Genomic DNA, 21,017 nt, shown 5'->3' with positions numbered 1-21,017 from the left:
ACTTTACTTCTAAAATGTATACTATTAGAGATAAAATTGCAACCATTCAGCCGTCAGCTACAGTATCACATCAGACAGTGCACTATAGACCCCCTGAGGAACAGTTCCACTAATTCTCTACTATAGGAGAGGAAGAATTGTATAAACTTGTTAATTCATCTAAACCAACAACATGTATGTTAGACCCTATACCATCTAAGCTCCTAAAAGAAGTGCTTCCAGAAGTCATAGATCCTCTTCTGACTATTATTAATTCCTCATTGTCATTAGGATATGACCCCAAAACCTTCAAACTGGCTGTTATTAAGCCTCTCATCAAAAAACCACAACTTGACCCCAAAGAACTAGTTAATTATAGACCCATCTTGAATCTCCCTTTTCTGTCCAAGATACTAGAAAAGGTGGTATCCTCACAATTATATTCCTTCTTAGAGAAAAATGGTATATGTGAGGATTTCCAGTCAGGATTTAGACAGTATCATAGTACTGAGACTGCTCTCATTAGTGTTACAAATGACCTGCACTTATCATCTGATCGTGGTTGTGTCTCTCTGTTAGTTTTATTGGATCTTAGTGCTGCGTTTGACACAATTGACCACAACATTCTTTTGCATAGACTTGAACACTTTGTTGGCATTAATGGAAGTGCATTAGCATGGTTTAAATCGTACTTATATGACCGCCATCAGTTCGTAGCAATGAATGAAGATATATCATATTGATCACAAGTGCAGTATGTAGTACCTCTAGGCTCAGTACTAGGGCTGCTACTCTTCACGCTTTATATGTTACCCTTGGGAGATATCATCAGAAAACATGGTGTTAGCTTTCACTGTTATGCTGATGATACTCAGCTCTATATTTCTTCACGGCCCAGTGAAACACACCAATTTGAAAAACGAATGGAATGCATAGTCGATATAAAAAACTGGATGACGAGCAATTTCTTACTAATAAATTCTGAAAAAAACAGAGGTGTTAATTATAGGACCTAAAAACTCTGCATGTAATTACCTAGAACACTGTCTAAGACTTGATGGTTGCTCTGTCAATTCTTCGTCATTTGTAAGGAACCTAGGTGTGCTATTTGATCGCAATCTTTCCTTATAAAGCCATGTTTCTAGCATTTGTAAAACTGCATTTTTCCATCTCAAAAATATATCTAAATTACGGCCTATGCTCTCAATGTCAAATGCAGAAATGTTAATCCATGCATTTATGACCTCAAGGTTAGATTATTGTAATGCTTTATTGGGTGGTTGTATTGGGTGGCACGCTTGGTAAACAAACTACAGCTAGTCCAAAATGCAGCAGCAAGAGTTCTTACTAGAACCAGGAAGTATGACCATATTAGCCCGGTCCTATCCACACTGCACTGGCTCCCTATCAAACATCGTATAGATTTTAAAATATTGCTTATTACTTATAAAGCCCTGAATGGTTTAGCACCTCAGTATTTGAATGAGCTCCTTTTACATTATAATCCTCTACGTCCGCTACATTCTCAAAACTCAATTTGATAATACCTAGAATATCAAAATCAACTACAGGCGGCAGATCCTTTTCCTATTTGGCGCCTAAACTCTGGAATAACCTACTTAACATTGTTCGGGAAGCAGACACACTCTTGCAGTTTAAATCTAGATTAAAGACCCATCTCTTTAACCTGGCTTACACATAACATACTAATATGCTTTTAATATCCAAATCCATTAAAGGATTTTTTAGGCTGCATTAATTAGGTAAACCGGAACCGGAAACACTTCCCATAACACCCGATGTACTTGCTACTTCATTAGAAGAATGGCATCTACGCTAATATTAGTCTGTTTCTCTCTTATTCCGAGGTCACCGTAGCCACCAGATCCAGTCTGTGTCCAGATCAGAGGGTCACTGCAGTCACCTGCATCCAGTACGTATCCAGACCAGATGGTGGATCAGCACCTAGAAAGGACCTCTACATCCCTGAAAGACAGCGGAGACCAGGACAAGTAGAGCCCCAGATACAGATCCCCTGTAAAGACCTTGTCTCAGATGACCACCAGGACAAGACCACAGGAAACAGATGATTCTTCTGCACAATCTGACTTTGCTGCAGCCTGGAATTGAACTACTGGTTTCGTCTGGTCAGAGGAGAACTGGCCCTCCAACTGAGCCTGGTTTCTCCCAAGGTTTTTTTCTCCATTCTGTCACCGATGGAGTTTTGGTTCCTTGCCACTGTCGCCTCTGGCTTGCTTAGTTGGGGACACTTCATCTACAGCGATATCGTTGACTTGATTGCAAATAAATGCACAGACACTATTTAAACTGAACAGAGATGACATCACTGAATTCAATGATGAACTGCCTTTAACTATCATTTTGTATTATTGACACACTGTTTTCCTAATGAATGTTGTTCAGATGGTTGGACGCAATGTATTTTGTTTAAAGCGCTATATAATTAAAGGTGACTTGACTTGACTTGACTTTACAAGACACTCACTGAAGAGTAACTGAAGGACACTGAAGTCACTGGGACACCTTATTATAATTTTTTACTGAAGTTCCAAAGAGAGAGCTAGAAGTTAGCAGATATTAAATCATATAAATATTTGGACTGAGAACAGAGAAGTAATGTTGGTTTTTCACATTAGGTTGCTTGGATCATGCCAGTCATGTCAGTAAAGCTTTTGCCATTTTGTTGCAGGAATCAGAAACTGAGTGGATGAAGATCAGTCCATATATGACAGAAATACTTATTTAGAAAACACATACACCAATAACCTCTACAATAAGAATGTGTAGAATGCTGACAGTAAAAAAACAAAAAAACAAAAGTAAATAAACTACTTAGAACCTTATCTGGAGATGCACTTAGCTCCAACCTCGGTTAAACACACCAGAAGCAGCTAATCATAATCTTCAGGACTATTTAAAAGGTGAAGCAGGAGATCTCGGAAAATACTTACTTTAGCCTATTAGCACTGAAAGCAAATGTCCCATCCTCCCTACAAATCGCCATCCATAGCTACAGTACATCCCCTGAAGGCATATATACACACACACCAGACGACCAGATACAATATTTTTATAAAACATCATGTGCCATTTACCATTGAGAAAACGTTATAGCACATTTAGTAAAAATACAACAATACCAGAAAGGAAGATCAGGTTGTTGATATTTGCCTGGCATTCTCATGCGCTGATGACATTCCCTTTCTGCACGAACTGGGTGCGCAGAAGTATGCAAATTCATATGATAACAGGCAGGTAGGAAAGTCAATAAATACGCTTGTAACAAGCATTTTGTTTGGAGGAACATTTCTTTGTCCTACGCCTTCCGCAGAATATATAAATACATATTAATACATTTAGATCACTTAACTTAATGATTGCTATCAGGATTTGAAGAGACTTTCAACCTGCATAACAAAAAAAAAACATTTCTGAAGACAGTCACCTAATGAACCTTTAAATTGCAGACAGGCTTGTTTGGAGCAGAGTGATCTAAACAGAGATGTACAGATTTACAGAGGTACATAGCTTACTTGTTGGTATGCTGGAAGAAGTCTCAACTGATGACTGGCTGGTCACTGCTGGTCCAAATGTTTTCAGTCTCGAGGCACCCACTTCCTCTTCTTCTGAACTAGAAATCACAACTAGAGATTTTTCATTCGATGGCAAAGGGCTTCCAAAACCAAAGACTAACTTTGGAGAAGAGACCACATTCTTGGTGCTTTGAGGTGTCTGACCCAGTTTAGGACTGCTTTCTTCAGAGAGTCCAGTACGTTCTTTTGTTGTTTCCTCAAGTACAGCAACTGCAGCCTTGCCGCAAAGCATCTCCTGGGTAGAGGCAGGTACTCTTGCAGAAAACGGGGTCAGTAGAGTGTCTTTTTCTTGTGCAGTCTTTGCCTCTTCGATTTCATTGAAAGCATTTGCGGTTTCCTGCTGTTTAAATTGATCTTCCAGCTGTTCCACCTTGCCCTGCCCCTCAGGCTCAAACTGAATATTGTTATTTTCCTCAGTTTTATAGATTTCATCATCTTGATCGACAGAGGTGTCGGCCTTGGGCCCAGGATAAAACCCTGTAAAGGGCTGCTCGGCAGCCCCTGCAAAGCCTTTGAAAGTGGGATCCTCCTGGCCAAACTGAAAACTGCCTTGTGTCTTTGCCAAGTCAACGAAAATAAAGGTGTTAGGCTTACCAGTAAAGAGGGGACTATTATCTTGACTATCAGAGTCTACAAACTGTTCTGAGGAACTTGGGGCTGCCTCTTTTTCATTCTCTTTCTCTTTGTGATGCGCAGCAATATTTTTGAGGAGGTCAGATGCAGATCCATTTTGGGACTGTCCGTCTGATGGATTTGCCTCAGATTCTGCAATGCCAAACTTAAATCCGCCAACAGGCGTCGGCATGGAAAACGCAAAAGTGGAACTGCCTGATGACTTTTCAGCTTCAGTTGTGGAGGACTCAAACTTGAAGGCTTCTAAGGATGATTTTTCCTTACTTGTGCCGAACTGAAAAGCAGGGCCTGGATTGAAATTGGCTTTAAATCCTGTCGCAGCAGGTTGGTTGCTAGAACTACCAAAACTGAATGTAAAAGAGGAACTTGATGGTGCAGCAGAGGTCTTGTTTTTCATATTTGGGTTTGCTGTCTGGCATGAAACACAATGACTAGATGAACCTTCATTTCTTACCAGGCAAGTGTCACAATCCCACTGACCAGCTTTTTTACCAAACATGGCAGCTAGCCCACCTTTCGATGCTGCATTAGTTTTTACAGTGCTGCAGGGGGCTTTGCAAGAAACGCATTCAGTTGCCGAGGCATCATTCCTCACTAGGCAGGAGTCACAATCCCACTGACCATCTTTCTTGGCAAACTGAGCACCAAATCCAGTGCCGAATGGGACTGCTGGAGCTGCTGACACTTTCTCTCGCTCTGGTGCATGAGCCTGACTTGTTTTCTTCTCAGCCTGAGCTCCAAAGCCAGCAGATGTCTCCACAGCACCAAATCCAGTGCCAAATGGGACTGCTGGAGCTGCTGACACTTTCTTTCGCTGTGCTGCATCAGCCTGACTTGTTTTCTTCTCAGCCTGAGCTCCAAAGCCAATAGATGTTTCCACAGCTCCAAATCCAGTGCCAAATGGGACTGCTGGAGCTGTTGACACTTTCTCTCGCTGTGCTGCATCAGCCTGACTTGTTTTCTTCTCAGCCTGAGCTCCAAAGCCAATAGATGTTTCCACAGCTCCAAATCCAGTGCCAAATGGGACTGCTGGAGCTGTTGACACTTTCTCTCGCTGTGCTGCATCAGTCTGACTTGTTTCCTTCTCAGCCTGAGCTCCAAAGCCAGCAGATGTCTCCACAGCACCAAATCCAGTGCCAAATGGGACTGCTGGAGCTGCTGACACTTTGTCTCGCTCTGGTGCATCACCCTGACTTGTTTTCTTCTCAGCCTGAGCGCCAAAGCCAGCAGATGTCTCCACAGCACCAAATCCAGTGCCAAATGGGACTGCTGGAGCTGTTGACACTTTCTCTCGCTGTGCTGCATCAGCCTGACTTGTTTTCTTCTCAGCCTGAGCTCCAAAGCCAGCAGATGTCTCCACAGCACCAAATCCAGTGCCAAATGGGACTGCTGGAGCTGTTGACACTTTCTCTCGCTGTGGTGCATCAGTCTGACTTGTTTTCTTCTCAGCCTGAGCTCCAAAGCCAGTAGATGTGTCCACCGCACCAAATCCATTGCCAAATGGGACTGCTGGAGCTGCTGACACTATCTCTCGCTCTGGTGCATCAACCTGACTTGTTTTCTTCTCAGCATGAGCTCCAAAGCCAGCAGATGTCTCCACAGCACCAAATCCAGTGCCAAATGGGACTGCTGGAGCTGCTGACACTTTCTCTTGCTGTGCAGCATCAGCCTGACTTGTTTTCTTCTCAACCTGAGCTCCAAAGCCAGCAGATGTCTCCACAGCATCGTTTGATCCAAACTTAAAAGAAGCCGATCCAAACGTGAAGCCCTTTGAGCTGATATCAGTGCTGGTGGCACTTTTAGCAGAATCTCCAAAAAGTCCAAAAGAAAACAATTTGGCAGGAGGAGCCACAGGCCCAGAGCCTTTGGGCTCCTCTACAGGTTCGACTTGTACTGTAGAAGGAGCTGCACTGTTGCAGGCCACACATACCGCAGACGTGGGAGCGTTTCTTACACAGCACACGTCACAATCCCATTCACCCGCCTTCTTGGAAAACAGGGTTTTGAGATCCATTTCTTTGGATGAAACCTGAGGCTTTGGAGTTTCGCTTTTCTTTTCAGTCTGTTGTCCTTGTGGGGATTCCGAAAGGAACTTTTGAGCTTCCTCAAATTTAACTTTAAACAGTGTTGCCTCGTCTGCGGTTTTAAAACGAATGGCCAACTGCTCAGTCTTTGGCATTTCATCTGCATAGTCCATAGCGTACCACACCCAGGATTTGTCAGATCCAGCATTTGGTTTGAGGACCATATCAGCAGTGATATAGTGATTGGCGCAGATTTTCAGAACCTGCTCCCTCCTCATTAACAGACGAACTTTCCCGGAGCTTTTGTGTTTGAGGATTTTGATACTGCCAATGCCCCTCTCTTTCCATTCTTTAGTCTCAGAATCAAATCGGAAGAGTTTTGCTCTCTTGCAGAACATCTCCTCCTCCTCCTCCTCACCAGTTTTCACGTCGACCTTATCAGGTAGAGGCACAATGGGCTCAAAATGAGGCCCATCCTCATCATCTTCCACATGGGTGCCATCATTGTCACTTTCACCACTTTTCTCTTCCCGAGCCTCTGAATTCCCTAATGTTGTCTTGGTTCCACTTGTAAAACTAAATCTTTGATCGGTGTTGCCAAAAATACTCATCTTGTTCGGAGCACCATCAGTGAATGAAAATCCTGCTGTACTTTTACTCCCAAAGGTAAAGACTTCTTTCTGGCTAGGCAGCTGGTCTTGGGTCTGATGTTTTGGTTCTGACGAAACCTCAGCTTTGGGAGGAATATCTGATGTCAGAAGTCCCAAGAGGCTTTCACTATTTTTAACTTGAGCAGAAGAGAAGGTGAAATCACCATCATTGGACTTGAAATTGGAGTTGAACTTGAATGCTGTTGAGGATGTTGTTGTTGGGCCGGCAGCTACTCCTCCAAAGTTGGGAACCTTAGCATGTTCACCTGTGAACTGTGGCCCAAAACTAATTTTGGGGTCGACAGCCTTGCTTTCAGTGCTCCTGGTTGGCTGTGTGGATGTAACAGGACATGCCTTAGTAAAATATCCAGGCTCTGGCAACATTGGATTGTCTGTGGGCTGAGGAACGTTGTGACCGTAATACTCCTCACTGTATGGGGAGAGTAAGGATGTAGCTGGTGACTCAAACCGGATGGGAGGACCGAAGACTTGCTCTTGAGGATACATGCATGCGGGTGTTGACTGAAGAGGTGGGGTATGTGTTGATTGTTGGTAGGCATACATATGCTGCTGTGGAGGAAGACGATTCATCCCATATACTGGGCCCTGCAGAGGCAAACAAACAATACTTTGATATAGATTCTCTGCTTCATTACAGCAGGGTAGAATATTTTGTGTTTACATGAACATCCCTCCAGTACCTTTGTTGGTGTAACATTTGCAGCAGTGCGTAGAAGATACTGTGAATTATATGCTGGAGACTGATTGTAATACACAGAGGGACCTGTAGTAGCAACTGAGACAAATAAAAGGAATGGTTTAGGCATGTCTCAACTACTGCATACACAAGTGGTTCTCTGTTTTTTGGTGATGCCCCAGAAATATGGTTCTTTACCATATGTTAAAACAAACGTGATACAGGACTTTAAAAAAAAAAAATACAGGACTTTTATTCTGGGAAAATTCAAATAATTCGAATCTTACAAATTTATTTGGTTGCTTTGTGAAAAACATTGTAAATTCATATTCACTCAAAATCTTTTCCTTTCCCATTTGAATTTAGTGTGCATTCAAGAGCTTCAGTTTGTTTGCATAAGCAAATTACATAAATTGAAGAAAAACCTGCACAAACAAAACTCTTTTTCACATCAACTGTTGTGAGATTGTCTGTATATTTGGATGTTGAAAGTGAACAGGATTTGGGGGGCACACTTTGAAAACCAGTAGATACACTTAAAAACCTGAAACAAAGATTTAAGGAACTGACCAGGGAAAGGAACACCGTGGAATGTCTGCACTGCAGGAAATGTTTCCTGAAGTCCATCTGCAGCATAGTTGTCCCGATACATCCTATATGAGGATGCTGTGGCATCTGAAGAATTGTGGCCATGAACCTCACTCTGTGTGAGACGAAAAATAAACCAAGAAATTATGAAGACTAAAATTTGAAACTCACCTGATCCAGTTTCACAAAAATCTGAATGAATTTTACTCATACCTACACAAAACCACAGCAAAAGCAGTAACACTTTACAATTATGTTCAGTTGTAGTTCCTAAGTGATGATTTTTTTGCATGCTTTATTACAGAGAGAGCATATATATATATATATATATATATATGATAATACAGTGAAGGGAACATTGTCTGCATATTCTTTTATCTTACCCCCACAGTACAGGTTTTACACATCAATGTATCCTCACGAGCTGCAGAGTTTAATTTGGATTTGTCTGTGCATGTTTTTTTTACTCTCAGGAATTATGTTACCATTTGCCATTCAATGTACGATTGAGAGAGTGCAAAGAATGAAGCTAAAAATCATAATTTGTGTTCTACTGAAGAAACAAAGTCACCTACATCTTGGATGCCCTGGGAGTAAGCAGATAAACATAACATTTTCATTTTTGGGTGTACTATCTTTTTAACCGGGCATATGCAGAGCTAGAAAAGCTCAGACCAAAGCTCTTCAGAAGGCAGACATCGAACTCTTTCACCTATGTTGACTTTAAACAGGAGAGAAATGAAGTTCTAGAAGAACATGAACATGAAATAGATAGAAGATATAAGATTATTATTTTTAGGGGCTAACAAAGTATTCTCAAGCTATGATTTTTCTGGCAGCTGGGGGAAACTAGAGAAGTGAGTTCTTGCAAAATTATGAAGTTAAAAATACATGAATATGCCTGTTGTATGTAAATTATATTTGGATATAAGGTCATTGAAAGTAGCAAAAGAATTATCAATGACCTGAAAAATAAACAGTGCCTTTATCACGCCATATTTTAAAAGTGTGATCAATAGCAGAGAGCAAAAACAAGTGATTGTTGCAAATAGGGCTGAGAACAGAGAGCGATTTTAACTTAAAATGTTGTCAGAACTGTTTCCAATTTTTTTGAGTTGACAGCACAATAGGAAATCTAGTATAATTAGAGGGCTGGAGAGATAAAGGAGCAAAGACTAGTTCTGGAAGGGAAGAAAAACCTATAAATGATGTGTAAAAATTTCGCAATTGATGGGTAGTTTACACTTTAGGGGATTCAGAAAGCTTTGTAAATGATTCATTCATGCATTTACACAACAGGATTTATGTATCTTGTTGTGTGCACTGCAATGTAAAGGCTCACTGGTATGGCTTTAGACAGATGTATTCTCTGACACATGAAGTACTTTAATGCTGTGTACTTGAGTGGAGGGTAGAACCGGTTCACATTATCACTAGATCCCACACACTCCTCACAGAACACAAGTCTGTACTGATATAATGTGATAATTGTGGCGAGTGGGGCGGGGCCGAGAGGCGTGGGAACGAGGAGTGAGGCCAGGTGTAGTGATTGGAGATGAGCTACACCTGAGCCCCACCGCTAGTATCGAGTCCCACGTAGGAGATGGAAGGATATAAAACTGGAGTGACGACCGTGAAGGACGAGAGAGGACCAGGCCTGGGATATTAGTTTATGTGTTTGGCTTTTATTTATGCGCACCAGTCGTCCGTGAGGGGCTGGTGCGCCGTTTTGTATTTACTTTTGATTATTAAAGTGCTTTTTGATTGTGCGCCGGTTCCCGCCTCCTTCTTCCCGATGAATATGGAGATTTGTTTATTACAATAATATATTAACTAGTAACTGTCACGATCATTAGCTGGAGTGCCCATGAACTTCAGTATAGGGCACTCCACTCAGGACCATTCCACCCATCAGCCACCAGATGTCACAATATCATCACTTGGACACTAGGACCTCTGATACTGTTGCACCACACCCGAACTACATCTCCCATAAGACACTGCATCACAATCTCTCTCACTCACTGCAAAGTCTTGTTTAGCCTGTCTGACATTTCCGAGCGTTTATCCCCTGTGTTTGTTATTCCCGTGTTTGACCTTTGGACTGTGTATTCGACTCTGATTTCAAGTTTCAAGTTTAAGTTTGTTTATTTCTAGAGCACACTTACTTCCGGTTTTTAGCCGACCAAAGTGTTGTACAGTAATCACGACAAAATACATACTAACCAGCAACGTCACTATCAACAATCCAATATAGTGCATTAAAAGTTAAGTTCAAGTAAATACACATTAAAAGTAATCACGACAAAATACATAATGTACCAGCAACGTCACTATCAACAACCAATTAAAGTGCATTAAAAGATAAGTTCAAGTAAACTACACATTAAAAGCACTCCAAACAAATATGTTTTTAGCGCTGTTTTAAACTCTGATAACGTGGAAGCCATTTTAAGATGAATAGGAAGATTATCCCTTAAAGTGGGGCCCACCACTTCAAAAGCTCTATTTCCCCTCTTTTTCAAGCGGGTTCTAGGAATACAAAGAAGGGATTTGTTTCCTGATCTCAGTTCTCGCTTTGAAGTATATGGGTGGAGTAAATCCGATAAATACGATGGTGCAAGATTATTTAAGGGTTTGTAGACTAATAGTAAAATTTTATAGTCAATTCTAAATTGGACAGGTAGCCAGTGAAGGGATCTCAAAAGAGGTGTCACATGATCAAATTTTTTGCCACCTTTCAAAAAACGTGCTGCTGCATTCTGAACAACTTGTAATTTTGAAATTTGATTCTTGGAGATCCCATAATGAAGAGTTGCAAAAATCTAGCCTGGATGTTATAAAGGCATGAATAGCAACTTCTAGAGAATCATTGGATAAGAAAGATTTAATTTTGGAAAAAGAGCGCAGATGAAAAAAACTAGAGCCCACTACCGAGGCAATTTGCCTGTCAAATTGTAAGTTGTTATCAATTACCACACCTAAATTACGAACCTTTTCTGAGATAGTGAAATTTAAAAGATCAAGGTTAGGTAAATATTTTCTTCTTTGCTCGGTAGGGCAAAAAACAATAGCTTCCGATTTATCTGAGTTCAAAAAAAGAAACATTTTTGAGAGCCATGCCTTTACATCATTCAAACATGCTGATAAGTTACTAACAGCATTCTCATTACCGCTGGTCAAAGGCAGATAAATTTGCATGTCATCAGCGTAACAATGGAAGGCTACTAGAGCCCTGCACCGGCCTCAAATCTAGGCCTGAGCCCGGCCCTGGCCCGAGACGCTCAGGCCCTAGCCCGACCTGTGTCCGACAGCTCATCAGAATTATCAGCCCGAGTCCGGCCCGAGCCCGAGCCCGTGGTTTTATTTATTTATTTTATTACACAGCGGAAGCCTGCCCTATTTGCAGCAATTAAAAAAGGGGTCAGTTTTGTGTTATGTTTCTTTTCATTTCTTTATCAAGTTAGTTTAGAAAAATGTTTGAAGCATTTAAAAAATGACAATTAACGTTAAACAGCCGAGTCGACAGCAAGTAGCCTGAAACATATTTAATCAATTAAGCCTCTCAAATTAACGCTAATAATTTACTTGGCTACAATAAAATCCATAGATATAAAACACTTCAAGCATATCACACAGACAGTTAGTTTAATAAATGTTTATTTATTAAACCACAGTGAGTAAAATAAAAATAAAAAAATTAAATACTGAGGCAGGCTCGCAACAGTGCTCACAAACGAAATGAGAAAAAAGCCTACAATCTAAACAAATTTAATTAATTAAAAACAAACTTGCAGGTTATCTTACATAGAAAATGCACCACAGAACATGTCCATTCTTTTTTCCATTCGTTTCCAACAGTTAAACGAAAATAAAGTCCAGTCAAATGAAAAGTTAGAACAGTCTCTTACAGGGCATCGTGGAGAAAAAGAATAGGCTCCGGAGTGGAAGGTTTTAACCCTGTCCTCCTCTCTTCCCGAGGCACTGAAGACACGTTCGCTGCTGCTGCTGGCGGGACACTAAACACAGAGCGAGCCAGTCTTGACAGTCGCGTTAGCAGGGTCTCGTGCTGTTTCCACCATAGCAGCACATCTCATCCATCACCTTCCATGTTGTGATTGAGGCGCATATATTGCTGTACATCATCATCGTCATCCTCGTCCTGCTCCACAATGTTTTCAAACTCGGCCAGCGCTCTCTTCTTTGATGCGTGGCCCGCAGCAACAGGTGCAGACACAGAAATGCTCGCCGCTACATGAATCATCATTTTATAATTATTAGTTGGCCAACTAGGCTATTATTAATACATTAATTTAGAGGCATGTAATAGCTACTACTACAATAAGTGGATATAAGTGAAGTATAATCGTGGGTCGCGCTGACGGAAAAGCGTGCGTGCGTGCGTGCGTGCGTGCGTGCATGCGTGAGACTTTCATGTCAGTATGTCAGTTTAATTATAATTAATTAACAGTTTAATTATTTTGTGAGCTATAATGTGAAAATTGGCCCGGGCTGAAATGCAGGGCTTTAAAGGCTACATTATGTTTCCTGAAAATGGATCCCAAGGGAAGTAAATATAAAGAAAACAGAGTGGGTGCAAGAACAGGATGGTACGCCACAGGATAGCTTGCGTAACGATGAAGTAAAATTTCCAATTTTAACAGAAAAAGTTCTGTTTGTTAGGAAAGATTTAAACCAGTTTAACACTACCCCGCTTAAACCGACATAGGACTCCAGTCGGGAGATGAGAATTCCGTGATCGACAGTATCAAGAGCTGAAGACAAGTCTAGCATGATTAAAATGACAGAAGTTCCCGAATCAGTAATCATTAAAATGTCATTTAAGACTCTAATAAGGGCCGTTTCAGTACTATGTAATGATTTGAAACCTGATTGAAAGATCTCATATATATGATTTGTGGATAGGAAAGACTGAAGTTGCAGAGAGACAATTTTTTCCATCACCTTAGAAATAAACGGAAGGACAGACACGGGGTGAAAGTTTGCTAAGATAGATGTATCAAGTGTGGGTTTCCTTAGCACTGGAGTCACAGTGGCCCTTTTTAAGCTATCAGGGATAATCCCTGACTGCAAGCATTTATTAAGTAGAGTTACAAGGCCAGGTCCTACAATTTCAATTAATAACTTCAGATAGCGGGGGTGCATAGTGTCAAGGGGACTTGAAGAGGTTTTTAGTTTTAAAACTATTTCTTTTAATGAGTCTAAGGAAATAGAATTAAAAGTAGTCCAAGAAGCCACTGGAGTCATTGAAGTCAATTTATCATCACTGGTATCTTGTATTTGAACTCTTAGGTTTATAATTTTAGTCTCAAAGTAATTTAGAAAATTTTCACATAATGCTCTAGTTAGGATTACGGAAAGTCTGTACAGGGGGATGTAATACTGAATTGATAATCGAAAAGAGATCTCTAGGACTTTGATGATGCTCCTTGATCAGATTAGAAAAGTAAAGAGACTTGGCCTTCTTAACTGCACTCTGATATGTCCATAAACATTCTTTAAGTATGGTAGAGGATATTTGAAGTTTGTCTTTCTTCCATTTTCTTTCTGCTTTCCTACATAGTTGTCTCAGGGAGCGGATATCTTGATCTAACCAAGGCTCAGCTTTACGTTGCGGCTTTAGCAACCTATAGGGTGCAACAGCATTTAAAATCTCCAACCATACAGTGTTTAAGGATTTAAGATGTTGCTCAACATCTAGATCTAATAATAAGGATTCATAGGACACTGAGGAAGTGATTTCATTATAACGTTCAGTAAAAGCCTCGCAAAATCGCGGTGAATACACTTGAACCTGTTTAAAGTCAGAGACAGTCATGTAAGGCATAGCTGGAAGAGCCATTTTAAATATGATAGGAAAATGATCAGAGATGGGTAGTTCAATCACTTCAGTATCAGTTATTGAGAGTCCAAAAGACAATATTAAGTCCAACATATGACCACGGTTGTGTGTGGGTTCTTTAACCCACTGCACCAGATTAAAAGAATCAATGATATTCAAAAACTCCGATGCTAAGTGATTCGAAGCACAGCATAGATCTACATTAAAATCACCTAACAATAAAATACGATAGTAAGTAATAATTAAATCCCCAAACAAGCTCAGTGAATTCTTCCATAAAGTCCTTCGTCAAATGCGGAGGCTGATATATTAAGACTAAGACAATAGGTTGAAACCAGTTAAGTATTAATAGTTGAACTTCAAAGCTTGTAGGGTTAATGGAGGGTAGCATTTGGCAACATGCTCCAAAACTTTCTTTAGCAATAATTGCTAGCCCTCCACCCCTACCAACCGGACGGGGAAAGATATAAAAACAATAGTCATTTGGAACAAGTTCAGAGTACGGCCTCAAATCTCCTACCTTCATCCAGGTTTCTGTGATAAACATAAAATCAAGGTTGTTAGATGTTATAAAATCATGTAAAATAAATGTCTTATTGACCACGGAGTGAGCATTGATCAGTGCCATTTTAGGAGAATGCAAGATGCTGTCCGAAGATGAAGCTTTCCTCAAAGGGCGAAGATTTGAAGAATTTACTCCCATCGGACGAAGTCGAGTAATAATCCGAGTGTCAGAATCCTGTTGTAGTTGAACCGGGAAGTTGGGTAAAGCAAAGGAGTTAGACTGAATATAATGAACAGGGAAGCTGATCAGATCCTCGGTCCATGGCCGAGACATGGAGATCTTACGGAGACCACCTCGCAGATAGATCTTTAGACTGCGTTTAACCACGTCTTCTCCGACGTTTCCTCGGGATAACATCCAATGGCCAACAACGAAGAAACTCAGGAATTCCCCCGAGAGTGCTCCTGTAGGTATTATCTGCGAAATTCCCCAATTCTGCATAAAAACCATCCATGCAATAACTGCGAATGTCCAGAAGTGTCATAAACAATAGGCTCCGTAAAAGGGTATAAGAGCACATAAAAACAGCCAAAGATAAAACAAAGTAGAGAGTGATAGATGGCATGCCACTTGCACAGGCGCCTCAGTTCTCTGCTGCCTGCCCCGATCTCCGCTTGTTTCTGGTTTCGATTTTGGTTATCTCTGACACACCTGACGCCAGTCCTGATTTCTGCCTGTCTGACCATTCTCTAAATAAATACTGCAATTGGATCCGAACGCCTCTGACTCTCTTCATAACAGAAGACTTTACCAGCAGCTTTAATGGATACATCCAGGTCAGTGAACCCAGTAGGCCAAATTATGTGTCTACATCAAGGAATTTGGCCCATCGAGGATTATGTGAGGGACTTTGTTGAGTTGGCCCATTTATATATCATGGATGAGATATGTCTGATGATATTTTTTCGTAGTGGCCTATCTGAGCTGCTCGGCTCACTCATGCCTTTGCACCAACCTCATTGGACATTTAAAATTTATATCGATCTGGCACTTCAAATAAGTGGTTCCGCGTTAACTGTGGGTGTTGTGGATGACGAGATGCACAAGATGGCCGCCAGCCCAGCGCCACTGCACAAAATGGCCGCCGCCCCTGATACTCATCCTGACATGGCCGCCAGCCCAGCGCCACTGCACCAAATGGCCGTCGCCCCTGAGACTCATCCTGTCATGGCCGCCAGCCCAGCACCTCTGCACAAGATGGCTGCCAGCCCAGCGCTGCTGCACAAGATGGCTGCCGCAGTTGATCTTCCTTCCTTGATTCGTTCAGGTCATGGCTACGGAGGCCATCCACCAACTCTCTGTCTTTCCTGTCACGGCCACAGAGGTCTTCCATGAATTCACCGCCTGCCCTTTCACGTCCACAGAGGCCAGCTACCAACTCATCACGGCCACGGAGGCCGCTATTAACCTGTTTATGTTCTCTGATTCAGTCCCACCTGACCAGACTTGCTCTCCTGTGCTATCGACTCCACAGTGGTGGTCCTCTGCTCTGCCCTGGTGGGCTTCTGTCTCATCTGCTCAGCTATGGTGGTCATCTGCTCCACCCTGGTGGGCTTCTGTCCCGTCTTCTCGGGGGGTATGTCACGGTCATTAGCTGGAGTGCCCATGAACTTCAGTAGAGGGCACTCCACTCAGGACCATTCCACCCATCAACCACCAGATGTCACCATATCATCATTTGGACACTAGCACTTCTCATACTGTTGCACCATTCCTGAACTACATCTCCCATGAGTCACTACAACTTCAACTTCAATTTATTTGTATAGCACATTTATACACAACTTCTTTGCCCAAAGTGCTTCACATTGTGAAAATAAAACATAGAGTAGACATACAAAATTTAAAATATAGAATTAGACAAGAACTAGTTAAAAAGCCAAGCTAAACAGATAAGTCTTAAGCTGAGACCTAAAGACCTCCACTGATGGAGCTTGTCGAATATAAAGAGGGAGATTGTTCCACAGTTTTGGGCCTGCTACTGAGAAAGCGCGATCACCTTTTGACTTCTTTTTGGACTGAGGAGTAACTAGCAATAGTTAATTTGACGATCTTAAAGACCTAACTGAAATGTAGGGCTCTATAAGATTGGAAATATAGTTTGGAGACAAATTATGTAAAGCTTTAAAAACAACCAGTAAAATCTTGAAATCAATCCTAAACTTGACTGGTAACCAGTGAAGAGAACACAGCACCGGAGTGATGTGCTCTCTTTTTTTGGTGCCCGTCAGAAGCCTAGCTGCAGCATTCTGTGCAAGCTGCAGACATGACAGTTGTTGGTGGCTGATCCCTACATAGAGGGAGTATAACAAGTGCTATAACAAGTCTCAGGTCAGCTTAAACGCAGTACACATAGCAAGGACTTTTAAATAATATAATAAATAAAAAGAAAACAGATAGAATAGAAAAGGAACAGGGCAAGCTAGATTTAGAGGTCTTTTTTTGCTTTTGTTAATTGTATAATAAATGAAAAGAAAACAGATAGAATACAAAAAGATTATAAAGTAGATTTGTTTATTTTTTTTAAGAATACAGTTACAGGGACAAATAAAGATGGAAGAGATGTGCTTTTAGCTGATTCTTGAAGATGGCTAAGGACTTGATTGGAATTGAGTTGGACAGGTCATTCCACCTGGAGGGTACTTTGTGCTTCTTTGGGATGAACAATCAAGCAACGTCCATTCGAAGAACACAAGCTTCTAGAGGGACATAAGTCTGAAGTAATGGATTTAGCTAAGTGGGTGCAGAGCCAGTGGTGGCTTTGTAGACAAACATCAATGCATTGAAATTTATGCGAGCAGCTATTGGTAGCCAGTGGAAATTGATAAACATAGGTGTGACGTGAATTCTTTTTGGAATTCTATAGGAATTTTCTATAGGAATTTTTGTGCAATTCTTATATGATTCCTAGCTCAATTTGTGTTGTTAAAATGCAGTGGTGTCACAGTAACTGGTTTGTGTATCCCTGGGTGTCCACTTTCAGGTCTCACTTCCCCATATCGTCACCCCACTTCAAGAACTGCGTTTCACATAAGCCTTTATCTGGACTAATCACTGTTCATTGCACACAGCTGTTCCCGCTCACATTGTTTGCACCTGTCTATATATATACCCAGTTTGTTTTTGTCATTGTCATGGAGTCCTTGTCTTGTGTCTCCCTGTGTTTAGTGTTTCCTTGCCGTTGTTCATGTTTCTTGTTTTTGGACTGCTCACCTGGATTTCGACCTTTGCTTGACTGGATTATTGATTTTGGATACCCTAATAACCACTGCATTTGGATCTACCTGTTTGTGTGTGTTACTACAGAAGGACTCCATCATGCCTAGATCCAGCGGTGTGGGATTTCTAATCGATTCCCCAGCCACCATGGAGGAGCGGAAGGGGAGACTCCTGAATTTAACCACCCTTCGTCAAAGGGGACCATGGCAGTAGGGCTGGGGTATAACGAGGAGACATTGAAGGACTTGTTAAACAACTGCCTTGATGAACCTTTGCCTCAATGGGAGCGGAAGGGGCTTGAAGGCCTGGACTTTTGGGGTTTCACCAGATACCTACACCATCGAAGTCAATGGGATACACCAGCCACACCCGTCTCTCCAGACAAGATGGCCGCCAACCCAGCACCAGTCCACAAGTTGGCCGCCAGCCCGCTGCCAGCGCACCCGCTGCTGCTGCAGAAGATGTGAGTGCACTCTCCGTCTCTGTCACATACGTAACCCGATCCTTCTGACGGGGAAATATCCGCGAGGCTGCGGGTCCCGATGGCATCCCAGGCTTCAAAAAATCTAACATTGTGCCCATTGCAAAGAGAAACAAAATAACATGATTAAATGACTGGAGGCCCCTTGCTATCACACCCATCTTCAGTAAGTTTATTTGAGAGACTCGTCAGCTTTGACCCTAGACCATTCAGCCGTCAGCTACAGTATCGCATCAGACAGTGCACTATAGACCCCCTGAGGAACAGTTCCACTCATTCTCTACTATAGGAGAGGAAGAATTGCATAAAGTTTTTAAATCATCTAAACCAACGACATGTATGTTAGACCCTACACCATCTAAGCTCCTTAAAGAGGTGCTTCCAGAAGTCATAGATCCTCTTCTGACTATTATTAATTCCTCATTGTCATTAGGATATGTACCCAAAACCTTTAAACTGGCTGTCATTAAGCTTCTCATCAAAAAAACACAACTTGACCCCAAAGAACTAGTTAATTATAGACCAATCTCTAATCTCCATTTTCTGTCCAAGATACTAGAAAAGGTGGTATCCTCACAATTATATTCCTTCTTAGAGAAGAATGGTATATGTGAGGATTTCCAGTCAGGATTTAGACCGTATCATAGTACTGAGACTACTCTCCTTAGAGTTACAAATTACCTGCTCTTATAATCTGATCGTGGTTTAATCTCTCTTTTAGTTTTATTGGATCTTAGTGCTGCATTTGACACAATTGACCACAACATTCTTTTGCATAGACTTGAACACTTTATTGGCATTAATGGAAGTGCATTAGCATGGTTTAAATCGTACTTATATGACCGCCATCAGTTCGTAGCAGTGAATGAAGATGTATCATATCGATCACAAGGACCGCTGGCAACTGTTACGCCCTGTGGACGTATTTGTGAATTGTGCGCTCTTGGGAGAGTGATGTGACCTACTGGGCAAGTTAGGCATTGAATGTTTTTCTTCTCTTGGTGTATCATATCTTCACGCTTTATATATTACCCTTGGGAGATATCATTAGGAAACATGGTGTTAGCTTTCACTGTTATGCTGATGATTCTCAGCTCTATATTTCTTCGCGGCCCGGTGAAACACACCAATTTGAAAAAACTAATGGAATGCATAGTCGATATAAAAAACTGGATGACGAGTAATTTCTTACTGCTAAATTCTGAAAAAAAAAACAGAGGTGTTAATTATAGGACCTAAAAACTCTGCATGTAATAACCTAGGTTGCTCTGTCAATTCTTCGTCATCTGTTAGGAACCTAGGTGTGCTATTTGATCGCAATCTTCCCTTAGAAATCCAAGTTTCTAGCATTTGTAAAACTGGATTTTTCCATCTCTAAAAAAATATCTAAATTATGGCCATGCTCTCAAAGTCAAATGCAGAAATGCTAATCCATGCATTTATGACCTCAAGGTTAGACTATTGTAATGCTTTATTGGTTGGTTGTTCTGTACACTTAGTAAACAAACTACAGCTAGTCCAAAATGCAGCAGCAAGAGTTCTTACTAGAACCAGGAAGTATGACCATATTAGCCCGGTCCTGTCAACACTTCACTGGCTCCCTATCAAACATCGTATAGATTTTAAAATATTGCTTATGACCTATAAAGCCCTGAATGGTTTAGCACCTCAGTATTTGAATGAGCTCATTTACCATTATAATCCTCTACGTCCGCTACGTTCTCAAAACTCAGGCAATTTGATAATACCTAGAATATCAAAATTAACTGCGGGCGGCAGAATCCTTTTCCTATTTGGCGCCTAAACTCTGGAATAACCTACCTAACATTGTTCGGGAGGCAGACACACTCTTGCAGTTTAAATCTAGATTAAAGACCCATCTCTTTAACATGACTTACACATAACATACTATGTACTTGCTACATCATTAGAATAATGGCATCTACGCTAATATTAGTCTTTTTCTCTCTTATTCCGAGTTCACCGTAGCCACCAGATCCAGTCTGTATCCAGATCAGAGGGTCACTGCAGTCACCCGGATCCAGTACGTATACAGACCAGACTGTGGATCAGCACCTAGAAAGGACCTCTACATCCCTGAAAGACAGTGGAGACCAGGACTAGAGCCCCAGATACAGATCCCCTGTAAAGACCTTGCTCAGATGACCACGAGGACAAGACCACAGGAAACTGGGGGCTCGTCTTAAACTTTTTTTTTTCAAAGAGATTATTTCTTACTCTACTTTGCTTGACTATTTACGTTTTTGGGTGATAGAGAAGAGACCTCTTGGAGGGTGAGTATGGAGTTCAATTTAACAGCGTTTACTTTAGCTCGTACTATTGAAGTCTATAACAAATGCAGAAAGCAGGACTTGCTGGTGATAGCAGATTTTCTTAGTATCACTGTTCCAAGAGAAGCTGCTAAACGGGTAATAAAAGATAAGCTTTACACGGAGCTAGTTACTGCTGGTATTCTGATGTAGGTTCTTTTGCTGGTCTGCCTCCCAGTATTGATCCTACCAGTCCAAGCTTTGACCCCGTGCTTGCGCATAAATTTAAAGAATAAGATCTTGCCTTGAAGAAGCAGGAACAAGAGCTTCAAGTAGTTAATCTTCGTACATTAGAGGTACAGGCTAACATAAATAATTAAATTGTGTTCCCTGGATATAGAGGCAAAGATTTTACGGCAAAAACCTTTCCCCGG

General features: G+C 41.4%; 1 protein-coding gene across 29 annotated transcripts in view; it reads right to left on the bottom strand.

Annotated features, from left to right (window-relative positions):
- ranbp2 (RAN binding protein 2) overlaps positions 1-21,017 on the bottom strand; it is a 231,696-nt gene that overhangs the window by 99,771 nt on the left and 110,908 nt on the right. For 4 of the 29 annotated variants that reach the window (XM_052564575.1, XM_052564578.1, XM_052564579.1 and 1 more), the window contains exon 1: positions 5,776-7,153. The exons of 22 other annotated variants lie outside the window; for them this stretch is intronic. In XM_052564575.1, coding sequence (XP_052420535.1) covers positions 5,776-6,861 — 1,086 coding nt within the window. In that variant the 5' untranslated portion in view covers positions 6,862-7,153. 3 more of the 29 variants (XM_052564574.1, XM_052564576.1, XM_052564577.1) reach the window with 3 other exon arrangements.

This window comes from Carassius gibelio, chromosome B9, assembly GCF_023724105.1.
Source record: "Carassius gibelio isolate Cgi1373 ecotype wild population from Czech Republic chromosome B9, carGib1.2-hapl.c, whole genome shotgun sequence".
NCBI lineage: Eukaryota > Metazoa > Chordata > Actinopteri > Cypriniformes > Cyprinidae > Carassius > Carassius gibelio.
Note: the sequence above shows the minus strand (reverse complement) of the source record. Positions and strands in the feature narration are given on the sequence as shown.